Source organism: Gymnoscopelus microlampas, assembly GCF_963454915.1.
Source record: "Gymnoscopelus microlampas genome assembly, chromosome: 1".
Taxonomy (NCBI): domain Eukaryota; kingdom Metazoa; phylum Chordata; class Actinopteri; order Myctophiformes; family Myctophidae; genus Gymnoscopelus; species Gymnoscopelus microlampas.
The window spans coordinates 40514944-40534273 of record NC_139962.1 but is presented as its reverse complement, the minus strand read 5'-3'; the positions used below and the strand labels follow the sequence as shown (position 1 = coordinate 40534273).

The 19330-nt window shown below is 41.8% G+C and overlaps 1 protein-coding gene across 4 annotated transcripts in view; it reads left to right on the top strand.

Annotated features, from left to right (window-relative positions):
* Nucleotides 1-19330, top strand: part of crtc3 (CREB regulated transcription coactivator 3) — a 53980-nt gene that overhangs the window by 3122 nt on the left and 31528 nt on the right. For all 4 annotated transcript variants that reach the window (XM_084052239.1, XM_084052238.1, XM_084052237.1 and 1 more), the window contains exons 2-4: nucleotides 4468-4578; nucleotides 6127-6257; nucleotides 12075-12134. In XM_084052239.1, coding sequence (XP_083908365.1) covers nucleotides 4468-4578; nucleotides 6127-6257; nucleotides 12075-12134 — 302 coding nt within the window. The remainder of the gene's footprint in view (nucleotides 1-4467; nucleotides 4579-6126; nucleotides 6258-12074; nucleotides 12135-19330) is intronic.

The following is a 19330-nucleotide window of genomic DNA, read 5'->3' as shown; positions in this document are numbered from 1 at the left end:
TGAACTGTCAGTGACCCTTATGAGACAGAAAAGCCCAGTGACTGCATCCAGTCAACGAGGCTGGCAATAGCACAGGACACGCTGCCAGCAACGGCTGGAACTTGAAGTAGCTCCTTCAACATTTGCAGTGGTGAACAGAGGACTGGATTTAAAATGCACTGAATTATAAACGGTTGTACCCTACAGGATCGGAATCTGTATATTCGCCAAGTACAGTATGTACATGTACACACAAGGAATTTAGCTTGGCACGTTGCTGTCTTGGACACAACAATCAGGAAGAATTACATGGGAAAAAGATTGTGTGCAGCATGTGTGTATGTACGATATGTATATATGGTAGAAAGATTGTGCAGCATACTCTGTGTGTGATATGTATACAGTTTAGATATATATAGAGAGAGAGATATTAGGGGTGCAGCGGTTTTCAGTTTAAAACCGTACTGTTCACCCTGCACTGTTCAATACGCCTTAATGAACCGTGGTTTTTCGGTTTTGCCAAAAAAAAACAAAAAAAACATCACTCTCTAAGTTCCCTGTGACCGAATCTAGCTGGTGTTGCTCATCAAAAACAGTCGACCCACAAGCATAACAACGTTGTTGTTGTTGTCCTACCGCTCGTAGTAGGAGCTCATTAAAAGTAGTTATTTCAGTCAGACCAGTCCCAACAAAGTACTCCATGACTGTAGATTGGAACTCTTCTTGTAAGCATGATAAGCATAACATCCTTATGCAGAGATTAAATGTCGATGTTTATTTGACGTAAACTAAACTTTGAGTGATGTTTTTCTTTGTGACAGTATCTCCCCCCTTCCCTGCACAAGTGTGAGGCATAGTGATGTCAAGTCTGTGCAGCATGTGCATATAAGGTCATTTTACAACTCTGAAACTGTTTCATGAAGTCTACGGTATATTAGGGGTGCAGTGCAACAGTTAATCAAACTAATCGATTTAATCAATTGTAAAAAAAGAATAGTTTTAGTCAGATAATTGTCAGTAATAGCAGATCTACAAGCTCATAACACATTGTGATTTGATGCGTTGTGAGCTTGTAGATTGGCTATTTTTGAAAATTGTTTTACTTGGACACTAGACACTTTCTTTGAGCATTTTCAAAATAGCAGGCAGATAGCTACTGAGCAATAATTCATATGTCTTGTCATATAACGTATACGTTAAACCTGTTGTAGACTCAATAGTTAAAACTATTGTTGTAGACTTTAAAATGGGGTTGGGGTGTTCATAGTCTCACGTAGCCGGACAACTATTCCACTATATCCGAATGCTATATGGAGTCTGGAACTACACCTCCTGAAATCTGAGGCAGGAAGCTAGCATCTGTTCATCATTTCCGTTAACAAAAATATATTTTAAAATATATATTTAATTTTTTGATTTCCATTTCTGCTAAGCAACAAGCTATATATGCTTTGATGATTTTTATTTATATTAGGATACAATTGCGCGACTGTAAAGACGAAACGGAAGTGGGGAGGAGGCTTCACATCCGCTATATCGCTTGATCACCAACAGAGCTTCCGTGCTCCAGACTGTATGACTGGAAGCATTTGAAAATTGTGGGAGGCTGGCCACGCGAGACTAGGGTGTTCTTTGGGTGTGGGATATAAGATGACAACCCTGTAATTAAAAAAAAGGGCAAGTACAGGTCATGTTCTACTTGACCAAAGGTCATGCCCACTTGCCCGAAAAGTAAATCGTCCATTGTAAAATGATAGGTACATTTTGAGTCTTTTTGACGATCCACAGAAGTTTTTTTCAACGCAGATGTAAACAAACTCGTCTTTCGGTGGAAAGACGAGTCTCTCTTCTTTGCACCGGGAAAAAAAAACATTGTAACCGCGATCGTACGTTCTGTAGTTGGCAGTCAAGCGTTGGATTTGAGATGATGTAATATTACGTCCATTCATGGCAGTCAATGTGTTAACAGTTAATTGACATATTCAACCCAAGTAGCCACTGCACGCAGACTGTGTGTGGGGAAGAGAGAGAGAGGGAGAGAGAGCTCTCTGGCCATGTTCAAGTGTTTATAGACAGATCTCTTGTGTTGTGTTATATCGCGAACTAAAGACAATTGCTTCCCCACTCGAATGCACTTGCCCATTCGGGCAACCTAAAAGCAAACTCCACTTGCCCAAACGTTTTATTTACTTGCAATGGCCAGCCGGGCAACTGTAAGTGTCAACCCCTGTGTAATGTAAGCAACAATGCTGCAGCTAATCAAATTAATGATGGGTGTATTAGATTTAGGTGGGCCAATGTGCAAGCATTGACAATAGTAATCTGTCAGTGTTGTCAATGCTTGTAAATTGGCACACCTTCGTAAATCTAACCTAACCCTTATACATTTCACTAGCTGCAGCTGCATTGCTTACATCACAGTGTACTAAGGTGAGCCTGCCATGTTCTACCCTTGTGTAGTTTTTACTTGAGACACAACAAGTCATTGTCCGGCTTGTGTTTTGTTGGTATTCTCTCAGAGAAAATGATCTCTCTGTCCAGTCTGTGTAAATCTATTGATAAAAATAAAATGAGGCCAGTCTTTGAGATTCAAATTCTGCCCTTTCAGCGGTGTAAGGAAGAAACGCCCATCTAATTTGCTTATTCCTGATCACAATTGATGATTGGGGCTGTTTACCTTACCGTGGCAGAACAAGCCGCCTTCTGTTCTCTGCGAGTGGATCCTTGTGGCATGTTGGTGGTGAGGTGGTTTGCCAGCCATGTTGCCATTTCCTAGAATGTAATATTCCCTATGTTGTAAAACAAATCACTTTGAATGGATGATGTTTATGGCTTTTTACAATTTCCTTCCATATGTATTTAGGGGCTATGTATATCACATGCTAATAAACCCATTGGTTCAAATGCTGCACTATTTGTGGTATGAGAGAGTTTTTTCTTCTGCAGAATGGAAGCTGTTGTGATTGGCAGAAATTAGTTTGTCACCAGTCTGCTAACATTCATCCTCCAATCCCCCTTCCTCCTATCTCCTATAATTCTACAAACCTCTGTCTGTCCCCAAAATCTCTTCTGCCCGGTTCTCCTCAGTGGCTGGAGCAATTGATTTGCATTTGCACACGGCCATTGACCATTGGCATGTGCACGGAACACCGACGCCCGTTTTTCACTTTCCTCAAATGTCAGCTGTTTATTAGCGTTTTTATGTAAAAGAATTTGGGCTATGGGACTTAGTGTCACCATGCTTACAGCCGCCACCATGGTTACAGCCCCCCAAGCTATGGGATGAAAGATCAAACTGCGAGTGCGTTGAATCCATAGAGCCACTCTGTTGCTGTCTGCCACAAGCACACACAGAGTGCGTGCGCGACGGCTCCGGCTGTTGGCACAGGAGCCTGTGGCTCCGCAGCGACGGGACGCGCGTGAGTGTGTGTTGCAGGTGCCAAGTCACTTTCCATCCCTGATCTACTGTTTGTGCATAGCCAAGGGCCCAGCATTGGCCTTTGAAATTGAGTCTATATAGGAAGTGACAGTTCATATGAATGGCCTGTAGTTTCACTGTTTTACCCCTGCTGCTGTCAGAAAAAAAAATTCTCAATGCAAGTGGGTGGGTTTTTGACGAACTTTAGACTTGATTTTCTTACCATAATAAATAGGGTTGTCCGATATTGGCTTTTTTACCGATAACCGATATACCGATATTGTCCAACTCTTAATTACCGATATCAACCGATACCGATATATGCGGGGATTATTGTGATTAGGGTAAGCTCAAATTTCATATCACACACACCATATACAGTAAGAACTCCTGTAACTTATTTATAAAGCAAAAAAAAAAAAAAAAAAAAAAATTTTTTTTTTTTTTCAAAAACCGATACCGATATTTTCCCGATATCAATTTTTATGCTAATATCGGCCGATAATATCGGGAGGCCGATAATATCGGACATCCCTAATAATAAACATTGTCATAAATACTATATGCTTCCAGTCGCTAGTTTAAAGTCTTCTTTCAATCATCATGATATGCGTTTTGGTAAATTGTGGTCCCACGTGTGCCGAAAACAGCAGATCTACAAGATCACAATGTGTCGGGATAAATCAGACTTTTAACAATCAGCATTGCCTGTTCTTGATCAGAGTGTTGCCTGAATACTTGGAGAAGATGATTGTTTGTTTGAAGTACTACTTCTAGGAGTAGTACTTTGATTTTTGGACACTTTATTTGTTTAATTCCGGGACAGTGCACATTAATGAACATTTAAATCAATACACATGATTGCATGTAAATATGCCGGATTTAGCTAGAAGCTCATTTCCATCCGTAGTCACACATACCTTTTCCCTTGATCCCAAGTCAGTATTTTGGATGATTTTCTTTCCTTACATTTTTTAGCATATATGCGCTCAATGTGGGGGGGAAAACAGACAATTCATGTGTATGTAACTAACTACGTATGTCCCATCTCCCCCACCTCTGACCAACAGGTACAATATCAGAAGATCCAGCAGCTTCGTTTGTCTCAGTCACGGGCACAGTACTACGGAGGTTCTTTACCTAATGTCAATCAAATTGGAAATGCCAGCATTGAATTTCAGGTGAGATCTTAACTGAGTACCTTTGCCTTGGGGCTACATTATCATTTCTTAAGTTGTACTAATTTTGTACGCAAGATTGATCATCAGCTGAATTGTTTCTTTTATGTGATGTAATTGTTATGCTTTTCTTGTATTAACATAGGGAATCAACATTTTAACCGTTTTCTGGATAACGGCTCACCTTGTTAACCACTTTAACCCTGGCATCCCAATTTTGGGCATGTCATAGACGTAGAAATCTTTCTTATTTTTCTCCGAAAATTGCCGATCTACAAGCTCACATGACCTTGTAGATGAACTTGTACATCTGCTATATTTGGGTGGTTAAGTGGTTAAAGTATTACTATCTTTACCAAACACAAGTTCTTGTTCTCAACCTGGACTTCCTCAAAGCCAGGCTTGTTTTGACAACAATGAGACACTCTAATATTCTCGGCACCAAGAGCTAAAACAGCCCAACACTGTACTGTAGTTTCAGAAGTGCAAAGCAGCTACTCTCTTGGGAATGTTAAATCGTTCAGATGTCCTTATGAAGACAGGCAAAGACAGAACAGTAGATCTGCACTCTCTGCTGCAGCTCAAGTCATTCTCAATTCTCCTTTAAGAAGTGCAGTGCTGTACGTAAGCCAACAGTGCTTCTCTGTAGCAGTGGGCCTGTATCTGTGTCAGCTCTCTGAGGAGCGAGCGAGGCCAGGGCACAGAAGCTCCAGCTGAAAGTACCCTTGTTGCCTGGAAGAATGGCCCTTTGAGGTAGAGAAGAAGGTAGTGCAGCGACCCCTGCACCATGCCCGGGTCCCGAAATCTATCCCGGTATGGCGAGAGAAGGCCACTCTCAGCTGTGGAGACTTGGCTTTCATCCAACCTTTTAGGAAGGATGCTCCACGTGCTCAGGGTCCTTTTTTAGAGCGAGATTAATCTAGTCGGCTATTATTTGACTTTTTAATTGTGCAGCCGATGTGTCCCAATTTGAATCACTTTCAACCTGGCGTCTCTATTTTGGGCATGTCATTATAGTCGAACATTTTCAAAAATCTTCTAAAATAACTAATCTACTTGCAGATCGGCTATTTTTTTTTGTGGTGGTCTAGGACTCCAAAATTGGGACCCCACAATCTGGCATTGGTCTGGGTCTAAAGTGTAGTATTTGTGTACAGGATTCTGAGCCTGATGTTGTAGCTGTACACTGTAAACTCCTGAGTGTTCATTTCATTCTTGATCCATTTGTTACATTACACAGTACGTTCTCAGAAGTTAAATTAACATTCAGGGTTTATGTATAGCAGGCTCAGAACCCTGTACACAAATACTAAACATTAGATGCTGACCGATGCCTGTTTTTTTTTGTGTCCAAAGTCTGATTGTCATTACACATTTGTACATTCTCAAGAGTTAAATTAACACTGAGGATCTACAGGCTAAGCTACTGGAGATGACAAACAGATTTATATATATTTAAAAAAAAACATTTGGGTAATATATATAATTTATTTCCCTTCCTGTCTCCTCCTGTGTCTCGTTAACCTTTTTTATGTACCGTCTCTCCCTCAGGGTGGCTTCCCTTCAGGGCTGGACTCTCTCCGAGGGACACGTCATCACGGGCTGGTGGAGAGGGTCCACAGGGATCGAAACCGCATCAACTCGCCCCATCGCAGACCCATCGACAAACACGGACGGCAGATATCCTTCTAAAACAATCTCACTCCACCACATGTAGACGTTATCTTAAAGGAGACACACCATGAATTTAAAAAAAAATATTTGATATTTAATATCATATGGTGTATGTCCCTCAAACCATTTTCAAAAGGTTTGAGCCTAAATCAACACTCAGATATACTCATCCCAAGTCAATTATCTCAGGCTTATAAAGCACTTTCAGCTGCAATACCAAAACGTCCTGTTGGGCAGAGGGGTGCTGTACTGCGGTACTGAGCAATTCTGTCTGTCAAAATACATGGGCAGAAAGTTTCGTGAGGTAAGCAAACTTGCCATTCTGAGATGGCCTGTTCAGACACGCCCATTCTGAAAATCTCTGAAATGAGAATGAATGACTGAATGTTAAAAAAAAATATTTTTTGGGGTACAAGAGACACTGGGGAGACCAAAAAATACAAAAAAAATAAAAAAAGTGAAATTCATGGTGTTTCTCCTTTAACCCATTCAAACCGGGAACGCATCTGTGTAACCACTTTATCCATATCTTTATACTTTGACTATTAAAAAATAGAGTGGCGGGGTGTAGATCTGCTATTTTTGAAAATTTGTGCAAATCTTTGAATATATATATCTTTACACTTTTACATTTTTTACTCAAATCTTTGCTTTTGGGGTGTCCCTGGAACAACATATTTTGAGATGGGGATCCGTGGCCAAATGCATATATAATTTTTGGGGGTCCTTGACATTAAAAAGTTTGGGAACCACATACGTTTTTTTTTTAAACGGTTAGTATTTAGAAGACATTTGTAGAACAAACACAAATTTTCACGATTTAAAAAGAAAATGGCAGATCTACAAGATCGTAGTGAGGCACTCGGTGCCGCGCTATGAGGTTGTAGAACTGCTATTTTTTAATAGCCAAATAAAATCTAAAATGACAGAGATGCATTCCCGGATTGAATGGGTTAAGACACTTTTCATAGCGATCCATGTGTGTCTTGAAAGTGGGCATTGTGGCTACCAGGTGGTTGGCCTTGGTTGCCAGGTTTGATGTCCATGGTGTGGTTATAGCTGTGTGATGAAATTCCCCTGTTTATGTTGAAGGTGCAGTTATCATCACTATGTCATTTCTGGTCATTATGATGACCAGAAATGTGATGCAAAGTTGGTGCTGTTCATTTATGTTTAACAGCAACTATGAATTTGTGTGTGTGTGTGTGTGTCGCACACCCATTTTGCTCATGTAGTTGTCTGTGTTCATTAGATTGAAGGTGGTAGTGGGAGGATTCACATTTGCCAGCTTTTGTGTGTTTGATGTCTGTAATTCACTGAATGGGAGAGAAGGTAGAATTTTACATTTAGATTTAAGCTGTCATCCATCACCAGCCATCAATGGGGATTTTATAACGGTGTCATTTAGAATTATTGTAAAGGGCTGTCAAAATTGACATTCTATTCGAATAGTTTTTCCAAAAAAAACCCACCCTTTTTGAAAATGTTTAACCTTTGAAATTTTAAATGTATACATTTTTTATATTATTAATATTGTATGCTGTAAGACTTCATTCAAATATCACAGACCCCTCTTACTTTGCGCCGTGGTTGATTCTGAGAAATTGAGCGAGCTGGAGCGAGATCAGATGAATGATTCCTCCTTAATATCGTATTCTATAGAGCACCGAAGTCTCACTGTATCACTGCCGCTAGAGGCCGCTATCCCAGAGTTATTTTTCTATTGGAATTCCCATACGGAAATCTTAGATTGTGTCATGTAAGAACTGTGTTCCAAAAATAAACAAATCGGCCTGGCGATTTTACTCATATGGATATGAAGCTGGCTGTGAAAAAGTTAATACAAAGAATAAGAAAAAAAAAATCTACAAACACAGACGTTATCAAATGTAACTCAATATCATAATCGACTCAGAGTCCCATACTTGATGATATCGCTGGGCTGACTTTTTAATTTTTGGAACACAGTTCTTATATGACGCACTCTTAGCTTTCCCTATGGGGATTTCAATAGAAAAAATACATCCGTGACCCAGGGGTGATGTCAGGACTTTGGTACTCTGCTATAGAGTCTATAGCCTAATTGTATTAAGGCTTATTATGTTTAAATAAAAGCCTGGGCTATCAATTGAAGTTTTACAGAGAACGGACATGCACCATCTTTTCCTTGACATGAATGGGAATTTAACCAAGTTAGTTAGAGTCAATATAGCCTGCACTTTTGTAATGTTTTTGTTTAAATACAATTAAGACACAAAGAAATGTGAAGAAAGAAGTTTTACCTTGAAGGATAATTCCAGACAGGTTTTAGATGCTCTCATTGCAAACCTTCGGTCAAATCTGGTTGCAAACTTTCTGTCATCATTACCAAATGGAGCGCCCGTTTCAGCTTGACCGACATTATAGTTTTGAATCAATTAAAGTAAGTAACGTGGTGTGACTCCTGTGTTATGTGCATTCATCTATTCATGGAAATCGAATATTTGAAAATGGCCCTAGTATTGAGCAGAATGAGCGCAGTTGATTTAATCTAGAATTCCCACATGTAACAAATCAGTTTGAGTCTGACCAATCGTCTGTTCACAATGCATTGTGTCATGTAACTGAAGCAACGGGTTACACTTTCAGGAGACAAGAAGCGTAGTTGATCTTCAGATCAGAGATAGACAAAGACTGAGACATTTTATATCTGAACCCTTGGGTTAAGAGTGCAGAAAGATACAAACTCGCTCAAGTGTGAACGCATCTACTGCGTTTTAGCTGTGTAAAATGGTCATAAGTCATATGGAAATTACAGCGCAGATGACGTCAAACAAGAACAAAACAGTGCAAACTTAGCCTCAGGGATAAGTAATTATGACAGATTGCTCCTCCAGGAATCCTCAGATAATCAAGTACACAGTAAAATCATCAGTGTTCATTTAACTCTTTAAGTGTAGAAATGGACCTCTATGCTCTCAGGGTTAAATAACACTGATGATTTTACTATGTAGAGCCAAGGCTTCTGCAGCTTCACTACATAACTGTCTACAATTGGAATAATATACTGTACCGAACTCTGGCCCCCTAACCTAATGATGATTCAGGGGAGAGGCTTGTTTCTCGTTTTTAGTTCTGAATGAGGGTCGATCATGTCTACAAATACTATTAAATAAATGGTCTGTTAGGGGATTTCTTTTAATGTTTTCTATTTTGTATACTTTTTTTGTAGACATTTTTGTTTTATTTACACAGGACAGTGTAGACTAGAGAGTCATGCAACTCAAGGCTCCTGCTAGAATAAAACTGGGGGTGCTGCGACTATGTGGTTTACACAAACCAGTCAGCTACTGGAGTGCCCCTGGATTCAGTAAAACAAATCTTTCTGTGTTTAGACTGAGGACAAGTGAGGGAAAGATGCCAAGTGAACTGTTTTTAGGAGTTGACCACTGACATAATCAATGCGTCTGAGATTCAGTTTGAGACATCCATACTTCTGCAGCATTGCTCACTTCTGTGTCTTTTCAGATTGTTGACAATTCTATGGATTTCTCATGGAAGTCTGCTCTTGTTAGTATGAAATTTGGGAGCCCATTGCTGTGTGTCTTTGTTTTATGTGGATGCAGCACTCATTATTGGGAGAGGAAGTCATTCAAGTCTAGGATGACAACACATTTTAACATCAATCTTTTGGTGACTGTCCATTCTGAGTGAAGATGGCAACTTATATCTCTCACATCTTTGCAGAGGAGGATGAAAAGTGCATAAATCTCTCCTTGATGATGCATGATGCATTGAGGGGCTGCACAAATATGGGAATATTAGTTCACACAATTAAATGATTGTTAAAGTTGTCAGTATTTAATTTAATAAAAGTTTAATTTAAGAAAAACTCTGTGGCATTAGATTAAAACACACTAAGTTGAAAGCAACATGCACATCCCGCTTTCTTTTTCTTTAATGTGGGGGAATAAAAAACTCAAAAATTAACATTTCAAAGAAAAAATAATTCACGCACACACTGATTACCTGTGCATTTAATTGATTAAAAACAGATTGACATTTTGGTCGCTAAGACCTTCCTTATGATGAACTCTGAAGCCAATAACGGCAGTTCTGCATCAACCATTCAGGAGCTTAGCGGAAATGAGTGCATGTGGTATATATCCTTATCAAAATATTCAGGAGAAAATATCACTATCTCTTTAATTTGCAGATTGTGTGCCGCCCTACTCTGGGCAACAGATACACGTGCGTTAAAAGCAAGAGATTGTGCTGTTCTAGTCATGGTGAAACAACCAGTACATCGTGTGATAATCACATAAAGAGGAGCTGGGCAGCTGCCTTACTTGAATCTCACACCAAACCTTTTTTTAAAGGGCCATATGTCCCTCACAGTGGAAGCTTGTATTTCACAAATGAGCCAAACCGTATCTGCACACAGTGAAATCCTTGGTATTAATTTCTGAGAGTGTACAAATGAAACTAAATGGACCCTTACAGGACACTGTCAGAGTAAAATTAACACTCTTTTGAGTGCAGTAACTAAGACGACTGACCTTCTGGAAGAGAACCGAAGAGATTAGTCTTAATATCTGTTCTTGTTTAATGGAAGCTAGACTTTGACTTTTCCATTCTACACAAATCCTGGTGGGAGTGTGTATAGATAAATGGGGTCTACTCAGCGAGCTTTGGGGTTGAGATACGATAAGCTGCTTATTTTATTTTTATATATATATATATATATATATATATATATATATATATATATATATATATATATAAAAAAATAATCATGTAGGGCTATAGGCATTGTATCGTTCAGTCATTTAATTTGATAGCGTATGTATTTCCCCATATATTTGTAATCCCTCTGTCAGTCTCTCTGTCTCGGATTGTTTTCTCATCTATGTTGCATATGTCAGCAGAGAAGTCTGCAGCTTTGAGGAACTTTCTGCTATAAGTCCACCCATTTCCGTTTGTCAGACTTTGATTTGTGAGTTTGAGCTCCGTTGATTTAGTAATTTTGTTGGAGCACATCGACCAGTGAAATTACTTGTTGAACAGGATTATTCCTTGTGCTACACCGCCTGTTGGTTAGCCAATAAGATCTCCTCTATTGATGTCTTTGTTTTATTTAAAAGCTAGCTTCTCTTGTGATTGTTGGTGATCTATGACAGGGGTAGAATTAGACTCTACAAATGTAGAGACGGAGAGTAGGCCCTTTTCTGCCACTACTGTACCTCTACTCTCATCAACTTGCTTTATGCTTTCTCACCCATTAACATTTCAATCCTGAGCCACTTGCCAAAAACGTCGCAGCTAGCGTTGGCTTTAGAAGCTTTTCTCTGGCAAACACTCAAATAGACTGTCAGCAAGGCACAACAACCCCCTCTGAAGTCCTGCCCTGTTAGAGACAAAGCCAGGAACTCTACATACTAGGCACTTGCTACAAAATCATAATGCCATCATTGTTTCATCAACTCTTTGAACAATGCAGCCCTGTTGTTCGTCATTCTTGCCATCCTATGTGCTGAGGTTTTAGATTAAAACGTATTCGTACAATATAACTTTGTATGTTTTTCTTTGAACATGTTTAACCTAGTCTGTACCCTCAGGATTCATGTCGTGCATTTGGGACAAAAGTTCTCCTCATGCCACATCCTTGATTTGTATACACTGAAGCCTGTTGTGGCTACTTGGGTACATTTATTGTATTGCAGAGGTTGAGTCTATGTCAAGCTGGAGGACTTTGCTACAATGCCCTCTAAACGCTGTGTCTGTGTGAAAGTAACAATGTCATTAGTATAATTATTGTCACAGTTTCCCTTAACTAAAGCTCACATGGAAAGCTCTCCGTATGCTGCAGTGTACCTGTCCCCACCTCCAGACAACAACTGGAGAAGGTGAGTGATGAATTCTTACAGATTTATTCTTCTTCCTCAGACCAATTTTGTAGAATGTGTTTCTTCTTGCTGGCTTATTTCCTGTGTCATGTCACTCTAGGACCCAAACAACAGCCATTGTGGTCAATCTCAAACCAGAAATGTATCCACTCCTCGGAGGTTCCAATGTGTCAGATGGACACATTTGCATGTGTGTTGTGCCTTCATTGAAATTCCTGGTGTATTCTAACTTACAGTATCAGGCTGCTTTTTTAACCTGTGTCTGCTGAAAGGAGTTTGGCAGCCTTTTTGTCAAAAGATCATGCTTTACACCCTGCTATCATTGTTATCAAACTATTACAGTAACAGAAGATGTATGATCAAACAAATTCATTCTGTGTGTCAAAAACAACAACACTAGACTGTCTTATCCTACAAATATATTAGCTTCAGATTTTCTTTTTCTCAGTTCTGCCTGGCCGTACCTCTCTAGTGCAGTCTGTGTAAGTAGTGAAAGGCTTTTCCTCAGTGTTAAGGCAGACTGAATTATAGCCCGCAATAAAAGGCGGGGCCAAGCCCCTCCCCTGATCACTTCTCTCTCAGTTGTGTTTTGAATGTTAACTTGGCTGGCTGCCAGCCACCCTGCCTTGTCTTCTCCCACCCACTGCATTGCCTCGGCTGAGACGCAGCCTGTCCCTGGCCTCCATGTTGCAGTGCACAGTAACAGCTTGTAAAAGTGAGAGAGGTCCACGCCCTCTTGTCGTTGTTGACAGCAGGAAACAGGTTGGCTGACAAACGTCCTGACCGAGCGAGCAGACATCACAGCGACCTTGTGCTCTGTGAGAGGGTTTGTTTTTGGGGGAGCCATGTGGCACAAACCATGAAAGACTTTTTTTATTTTCCTTTGTGTGTGTATGTATGTTGTGGATCCACACTAAGTTGTTCAGCAATACTGACCACTCTGACCCATAATCCAATAGATTTGGTTTGAAAAAGCAAAACCTGTTGACCATCTAAGTCTCCTTTTGACATTCTAGTAGGTATATGACAATATAATGGTTTTGAAGATATTTCTCTGCTGACAGCTTATGATATTATGAAGAGCTCGAGTGTTTCCCATCACCATATTTTAATCAAATGTTCACACATCCTGGTAATGTTAAAAGCATTGAATGTTTTGCTCTATGTTTTGTGTATTTTACTTTAAATTTCCTTCCTTTTTTCCTGTCTAACATTTCTGTCTATGCAGCCCACTCTGACCCAGCATTAGTAAATCCAATATCCTGACCTGCTCCCTTCTACTTCTCTCTACCAGAGCGATCTCTGTAGCTCCTACATCATAATTTGTAACTACATCTCTCTCAGCGGGATTGGTGTTGGCTCCATCGTGCCTCTGCTGGCCAAGCTGAACCTCCTACTCTAACCTGCAGCAGATTGCCCTCACAGTGTGTAACAAGGATATGCTTCCCCTTCAACGCTGGAGCTATAGTCCACTTGACTGTGTTACAAGCAGTGATGTACAAGTTTCCCTTGGCTGGAAACCACTGTGTCCTTGGGGGGACAAGAACCAGAAGGCTTGGAGAAAATCCAACCCATCTGCTTATCATCAGAGCTACACGTGATGAAGTTTGATTGTTTTCTGCATTGCAGTTTCAGTGATGATTTTAGCATTTAGTGAGTATGGCCAGGTTATGTTAAGAATGTGTTTCCGATCTGGTCTGGTACATTGTTCCTTACGTCTGACCTGGATATGTTGTCTTGACTAAAGGCTTTTGCTTGGAGATATGGCAGGCAGTGCACTTCTTTGGTCTGCTCCTGCTGGTAGCATTTATCACAATGTTCCTAAGGAAATGGATTGGCCATGAATCCTTTTATCCAGTTATGATCTGCCAGTATGACACCACTGATGCCTAACAGTTTAGGGTGATTTACAGAATATAAGTTTTGCAGTACACTTAAAAAGACAAACAGACTGCACTGTAGAGATGAATGTGACATGTGAAAGTTGACTACTTAGATTAGACTTGGCTGAAATTATTATTAAATACCCAGTGTGGTCTCATTCCATTTCTAGTGAATATCAGGCCAATTATGTCTACTAGAAGTTCGGGCCGCTGCGCGGCCCTCACATCTAGCGTCCGCGCGACGTCGCACTGTGTAGGTGTGTACATGTAGTGTGCAAGGAAGTAGTAGTGTTGAGTAATGTGATTGAGGCAAGAGAAGTATTGGGTATGAATGTAGGCGGGTTGTTGTTGATTGAAATGAGATTGCATTGTTTGTTAGATAGCATGGTTTATTGGCATGGTGTGATGTCGGACAGTGTTGGTGGCAACATGTAAATGTGAGAAAGGCAAAATAGCAGTGAAATGAAATGACATCCAGAATAACATTAACAGTGAAGCATTAATCAGGAGCAGGTGTACAGTATGTTGCATTGGGGGGAGAATACAAACAAAGGCAATGGCAATTATGTTGAAGAATGAAGGTCATTTGTCACTATGCAATCAGGGAGTAGCAGCACATGCAAAGTGTTTGAATGAGCATGTTTGGATTAATAAAAGAGTTCGGGATAAACAACGTTGTCAGTAATTCCCTCATCATTGTTCACAATGAAAACTTTGACGGCGCTGGCTCTCTTTCCCCTGGAGAAGGCTGTGTAGAGTTGGCCATGAGCGAACACAGGTTGAGGCAAGTAGATGCCAACTCGTTCGTTCTCTTGCCCCTGCCCCTTATTGATGGTAACAGAGAAAGCTAAGCGGATAGGGAACTGTCGTCTGATGAAGGTGAAGGGAAGCTCCTCATCTCTGTCATAGTGAGGTATCCTTGGGAGGAAGATTTTTTCACCCCTGTTTGTGCCAGCTGCAATCTCACACTCAATGATTTTGTCCATCATCTGCAGTACCACCATTCTGGTGCCATTCTTGAGAGTGCGGTCGGGACCTGCTTGCAGGTTTCTCAGCAGCATGACTGGGGCTCCTACTTTCAACTTGAGGTTATGATCAGGCATTCCAGAGGGTGTCAGTGAATTGAGGAATTCCACAGGCATGGAGTCCTTGTGGTCGTCCTCCAGAATTGTGTCGGCTGAAAAGTAGACTCTCTGTTCTGTAGGGAAGTCTGCCAGGCATATGTTGTTGATTTCTCTAATGTCATTATTCAGAGGAGTGTATACAGTGCCATTGAGAAGGTTGTCTTTGTTGACACATCCAGTTTGCAAGTCAGGAAAGGTGAATGAAATGAGAGTTTGGAGATCGTGAACCAAGTGGTGGGGTTGAATGCGGACCTGCCATTCTGTGTCCTCCTCGTGTGGGAGTGTTCCTTCCCCTAATGCAAGGAGATAGTGGGAGAAGTCCTTCTCTGCTGCGTGTGTTCTCATGTTGAGGTTTAGCTTGTGGTGTTTCATGTGAGGATAGAGTGTTGACATCTGGATGCATGCTGAAACTATCTGGGGCCTGCCTGCTCTTTTGATAACGGGGAGGGTTTGCCTTGGGTCTCCACCCAGGAGGACAGTTTTGCCACCCCAAGGCTGCTGTGAGTGCATGAGATCCCTCAGTGTTCTTTCCACACACTCGACGTTAAAGCGGTCAACACTGAAAATCTCGTCCCAGATGATTAAGTTGCTGTCTTTAATGAGCTTGGCCAGATTGGACTCTGCGTTGATGGCACAGACAGAGTCTTGGAAAATGGGGATTGGGATCTTAAATCGTGAATGAGCGGTCCTACCACCCTCCAGGTTCTGTGCTGCCAAGCCTGTGCTGCCCACACACAGCACAATGCCATGCTCTGCGCGTATCGTAGCAGCAATGACCTTAAAGGTAAAGGTTTTGCCATATCCTGCAGGGGAGTTGAGAATGAACTGGCGTGTGATGGTTTCTTCTTGTGGGGCATGCACTGCCTGATAGACGGATTCGCAGAGTGCCATTTGTTCCGCAGTGAGCTTAGGAGCAAGCGACTGTACAATTTGTTGTTGCTGTGTTATGTTGAATTTTTCAGATCTGAAGATTTGTGTCAGCCTTTCCTGCGCAGTTAGTGGTCTTGGCTGTGGCATGTCATTGTAGTTGGATAGACCGCTGCCCATTTGTGAGAGTTCATCATCAATTGCAAGCAGTAGCTGATTTTGTATGAATGTTGTGTCTACTGCGTCTGTGGGGCACCTTTGTGCAGTGGCCTCCGCATGGAGAAAGTCTTCACTGAGCTCTGCAAAGAATCTGTCATACAGATGTTTGGGCTCTGATGGGTGACAGTAGTGGAGGATGATGGCAAAGGTTTCGCGGACTTTCCTTGGAGATGCGTAGCGTGACACCTCATGCATGGCGGTAATCCATTCTAGATCGTCCTGAAGCAAGCCCATGGCTAGAGCTGTGTCTTTGAAAGTGTCATAGTGGTTGCCATCATGTACCTTAAGGTCCTCATAGGTCTGTGGTCCTCTGATATGTGCTAGGAGCAGTTTCAAGTAGAATCTTTCTCCTTGGAGCACGGATACATTGGACATTCTTCCTATTGTACGTGGAATTTCCCTGTCCTTGGGTGCGTGGACTCTTTTATTCCACATGTGGGCCTTCCATGTGTAGTGTTCGGGAATCTGCATGTATAGATATTGCCTTGCTTCAGGGTCCTGGCTGTTTAGTTCGAAGAAGGCAAGCAATGTAGTGGGTTTGGCTGCTGCTATGGCCTCCTGTGCATGGCCTTCTCTGAAGACTATGCTCTGCTGGCCGTCTGTGTGGATGGCGAGATTGGTGACAGCAGGGAGTCTGTCCTGGATCTTGTACTCCATAGTCCTCCAGTGTGCATCATGAGCATCAATGGTTCTGGCATTGATGAATTTGGAGATCTCATCCCTGTCTTCAATGTCGAGGGTGCCAACATCAGCTCCCTTATGTACGTATTTGTACAGGTACTTGATGGTCTGGAAGGAGCCTACAAATTCAACGTTGATGTGGCATTTGTATTTGAGAAGGACCCAGGGGTTGTAAGGAACGACCCACCTGCTGTCAAACAGAAAGCCTTTCTTGTTGAAGGTGTGGCCGTCAATGGGCCGCCTGTACTCCGGGTAGCCATGACCATGATGAGGCAGTCGAGTGGTGGCACAGAAGTTTTTGGGGAATTTCTTAGAACAGAGGCCATTGACCATGCAGGGGCTGTTGGGGTAGCCTGGACCACAGGGTCCATGGAGCATGGATTGACACACCAGCTGATGCAACTCTGGCTCCTTGTCCAGGTCAGGTATGTCTGCTCTAATGATGTGATCAATGTCATCTACAGTCAAAATCTCGTGTAGGAGTAGCAGTATGTGGGCATGTTTCAGTCCTCTCATCTGTCCCTCAACAGTGTGTATTCTAGCCTTCATTTTGCCAAAAACTCCCAGCTTCATGTCGCGGAGGAGCTCATCCAGACTCCGTTTGAAGACTTTATTGACAATGTCTGGTCTGTCAGTGGGCTGCTGGTGTTCAAAAATGTTATTGAGGACACCTTCACTCCGTGAGTTTGCCGTAATGGTAATGAAGAGGTCAAACTTTTTGTATCTGGCTGCTATGGCAAGGGCATCTAGATAGTGCTTGTAGAGGTATCTGGGGCTACCAGTGTGTGAGCCTGGAAGAATTATCTGTTGACCAATGTTGGTGGCCTCAGTCTGTCCTGGCTGTGTTTGCTGAGTAGCCAGGGAATCAATCAGACCAGAATACTGGTGGGCCCTGTACTTGTCCTGTAGTTCCCTACTCCTGTAGTAGTTCATCCGGCAATTTTCTATTTTGGAGTATTGATCACAGAAGTATTCTTGAGCAAGTCGGGCCGACTTCAGAAGGGTGTTGAAGGAGTGGGTTCTCTGTTGTAGATGGAATCTGAAGAACTCCTGAAGAGTGACTTTGGCTGTGGGTGACTGTGCATGAACCTTTGTGATGGGGTTGTCGATGCTGAAGCCAGCATCCCCATGTGGCAAGATCAAGGGATAAGCGGCTGGGTCATACATAGGGTGTAGTGAATTGATGTGTGTAGTCTGGCTGTGATTAGGTACATCAACTGGAGTTCTGTACAGAACAATGTCTCTGGGCTCTGTCTGGCATCCTGGTGCAAAAACAACAACGTCAGGGACAGCAGGGTTGAGGTGACTTTTGTTTGCCCCCTGTGAGCTTTTTGACTTGAACACCATTTTCAGTGCCTGAGTTGGGTTGGCATTGAGTAATTCTGCGCCGGTTTTAAAGATTTTTACTAAAGGGTTAACTGTCTTTAACTCATTTTGAATGAGGGTTAAAGTGGGCTCCTTAATAAGGTCCTCTCCCTTAGCCTGATGAAGGCGGTTCTTAATTTCATTGTCCTGATCAAATACAAAGATTTGTGAGAATTTGGGTCGGTTATTGGTGTCAGGAAAGAATGCAGAGGGAGTGAGGTGGTACATGTGTCAGACATCTCCATATATGGAGCTGCCTATATCAGTTATGCCCAAATATGGGACCGTGATGGCTGTGCCCCTGTCATTATGGTGATGTCAGATAGTGTCAGACATCTCCATATATGGAGCTGCCTATATCAGTTATGCGGAGCTGCCTATATCAGTTATGCCCAAATATGGGACCGTGATGGCTGTGCCCCTGTCATTATGGTGATGTCAGATAGTGTCAGACATCTCCATATATGGAGCTGCCTATATCAGTTATGCCCAAATATGTGGGTTCTCTGATGTCAGACCAAAATAAGCACCCGGAAGTGAATTTCGCGCTGGGGAAGAGATTTGCATAGTATTGGGGCATAATGCGTTTCATATTTATTGTACATCATGGAAGTAGAGTAACGGTATGGGAAGCAGCCGGTTCAGAGGCAGAATATTGAGGAATTTTGGGGTAAAATGTGGAGTTAGTTGGGCCATGTGTGTGCGTGGAGACCGCGCACACACACATGTGTAGCCCCATGAGTTTGGCCGTCAATTATAGGTGCAAGATAGTAGTCGAAGGCTAAATTGAGTCTTAGTAGTAGTTGCTTTGTTGACTTAATCAGGCAAATAGTGAAAGATGATGATGGTGTCTAGACGAAGCTATGGTCCTAATAATTAGTCCCCTTGTAGAAGGGAATGAGCAGCGTTTTAATGACATCCTGAAATGGACAAACAAAAATTGTCTTCATCACCTAAGAGGAAAATTGTGACATGGTAAATGAAAGCCAACAACTGTGGCTTACATCAAAGCTTGACCGATATCCTACTATAGCCTACTTTTCTCCCTCAATGGGTT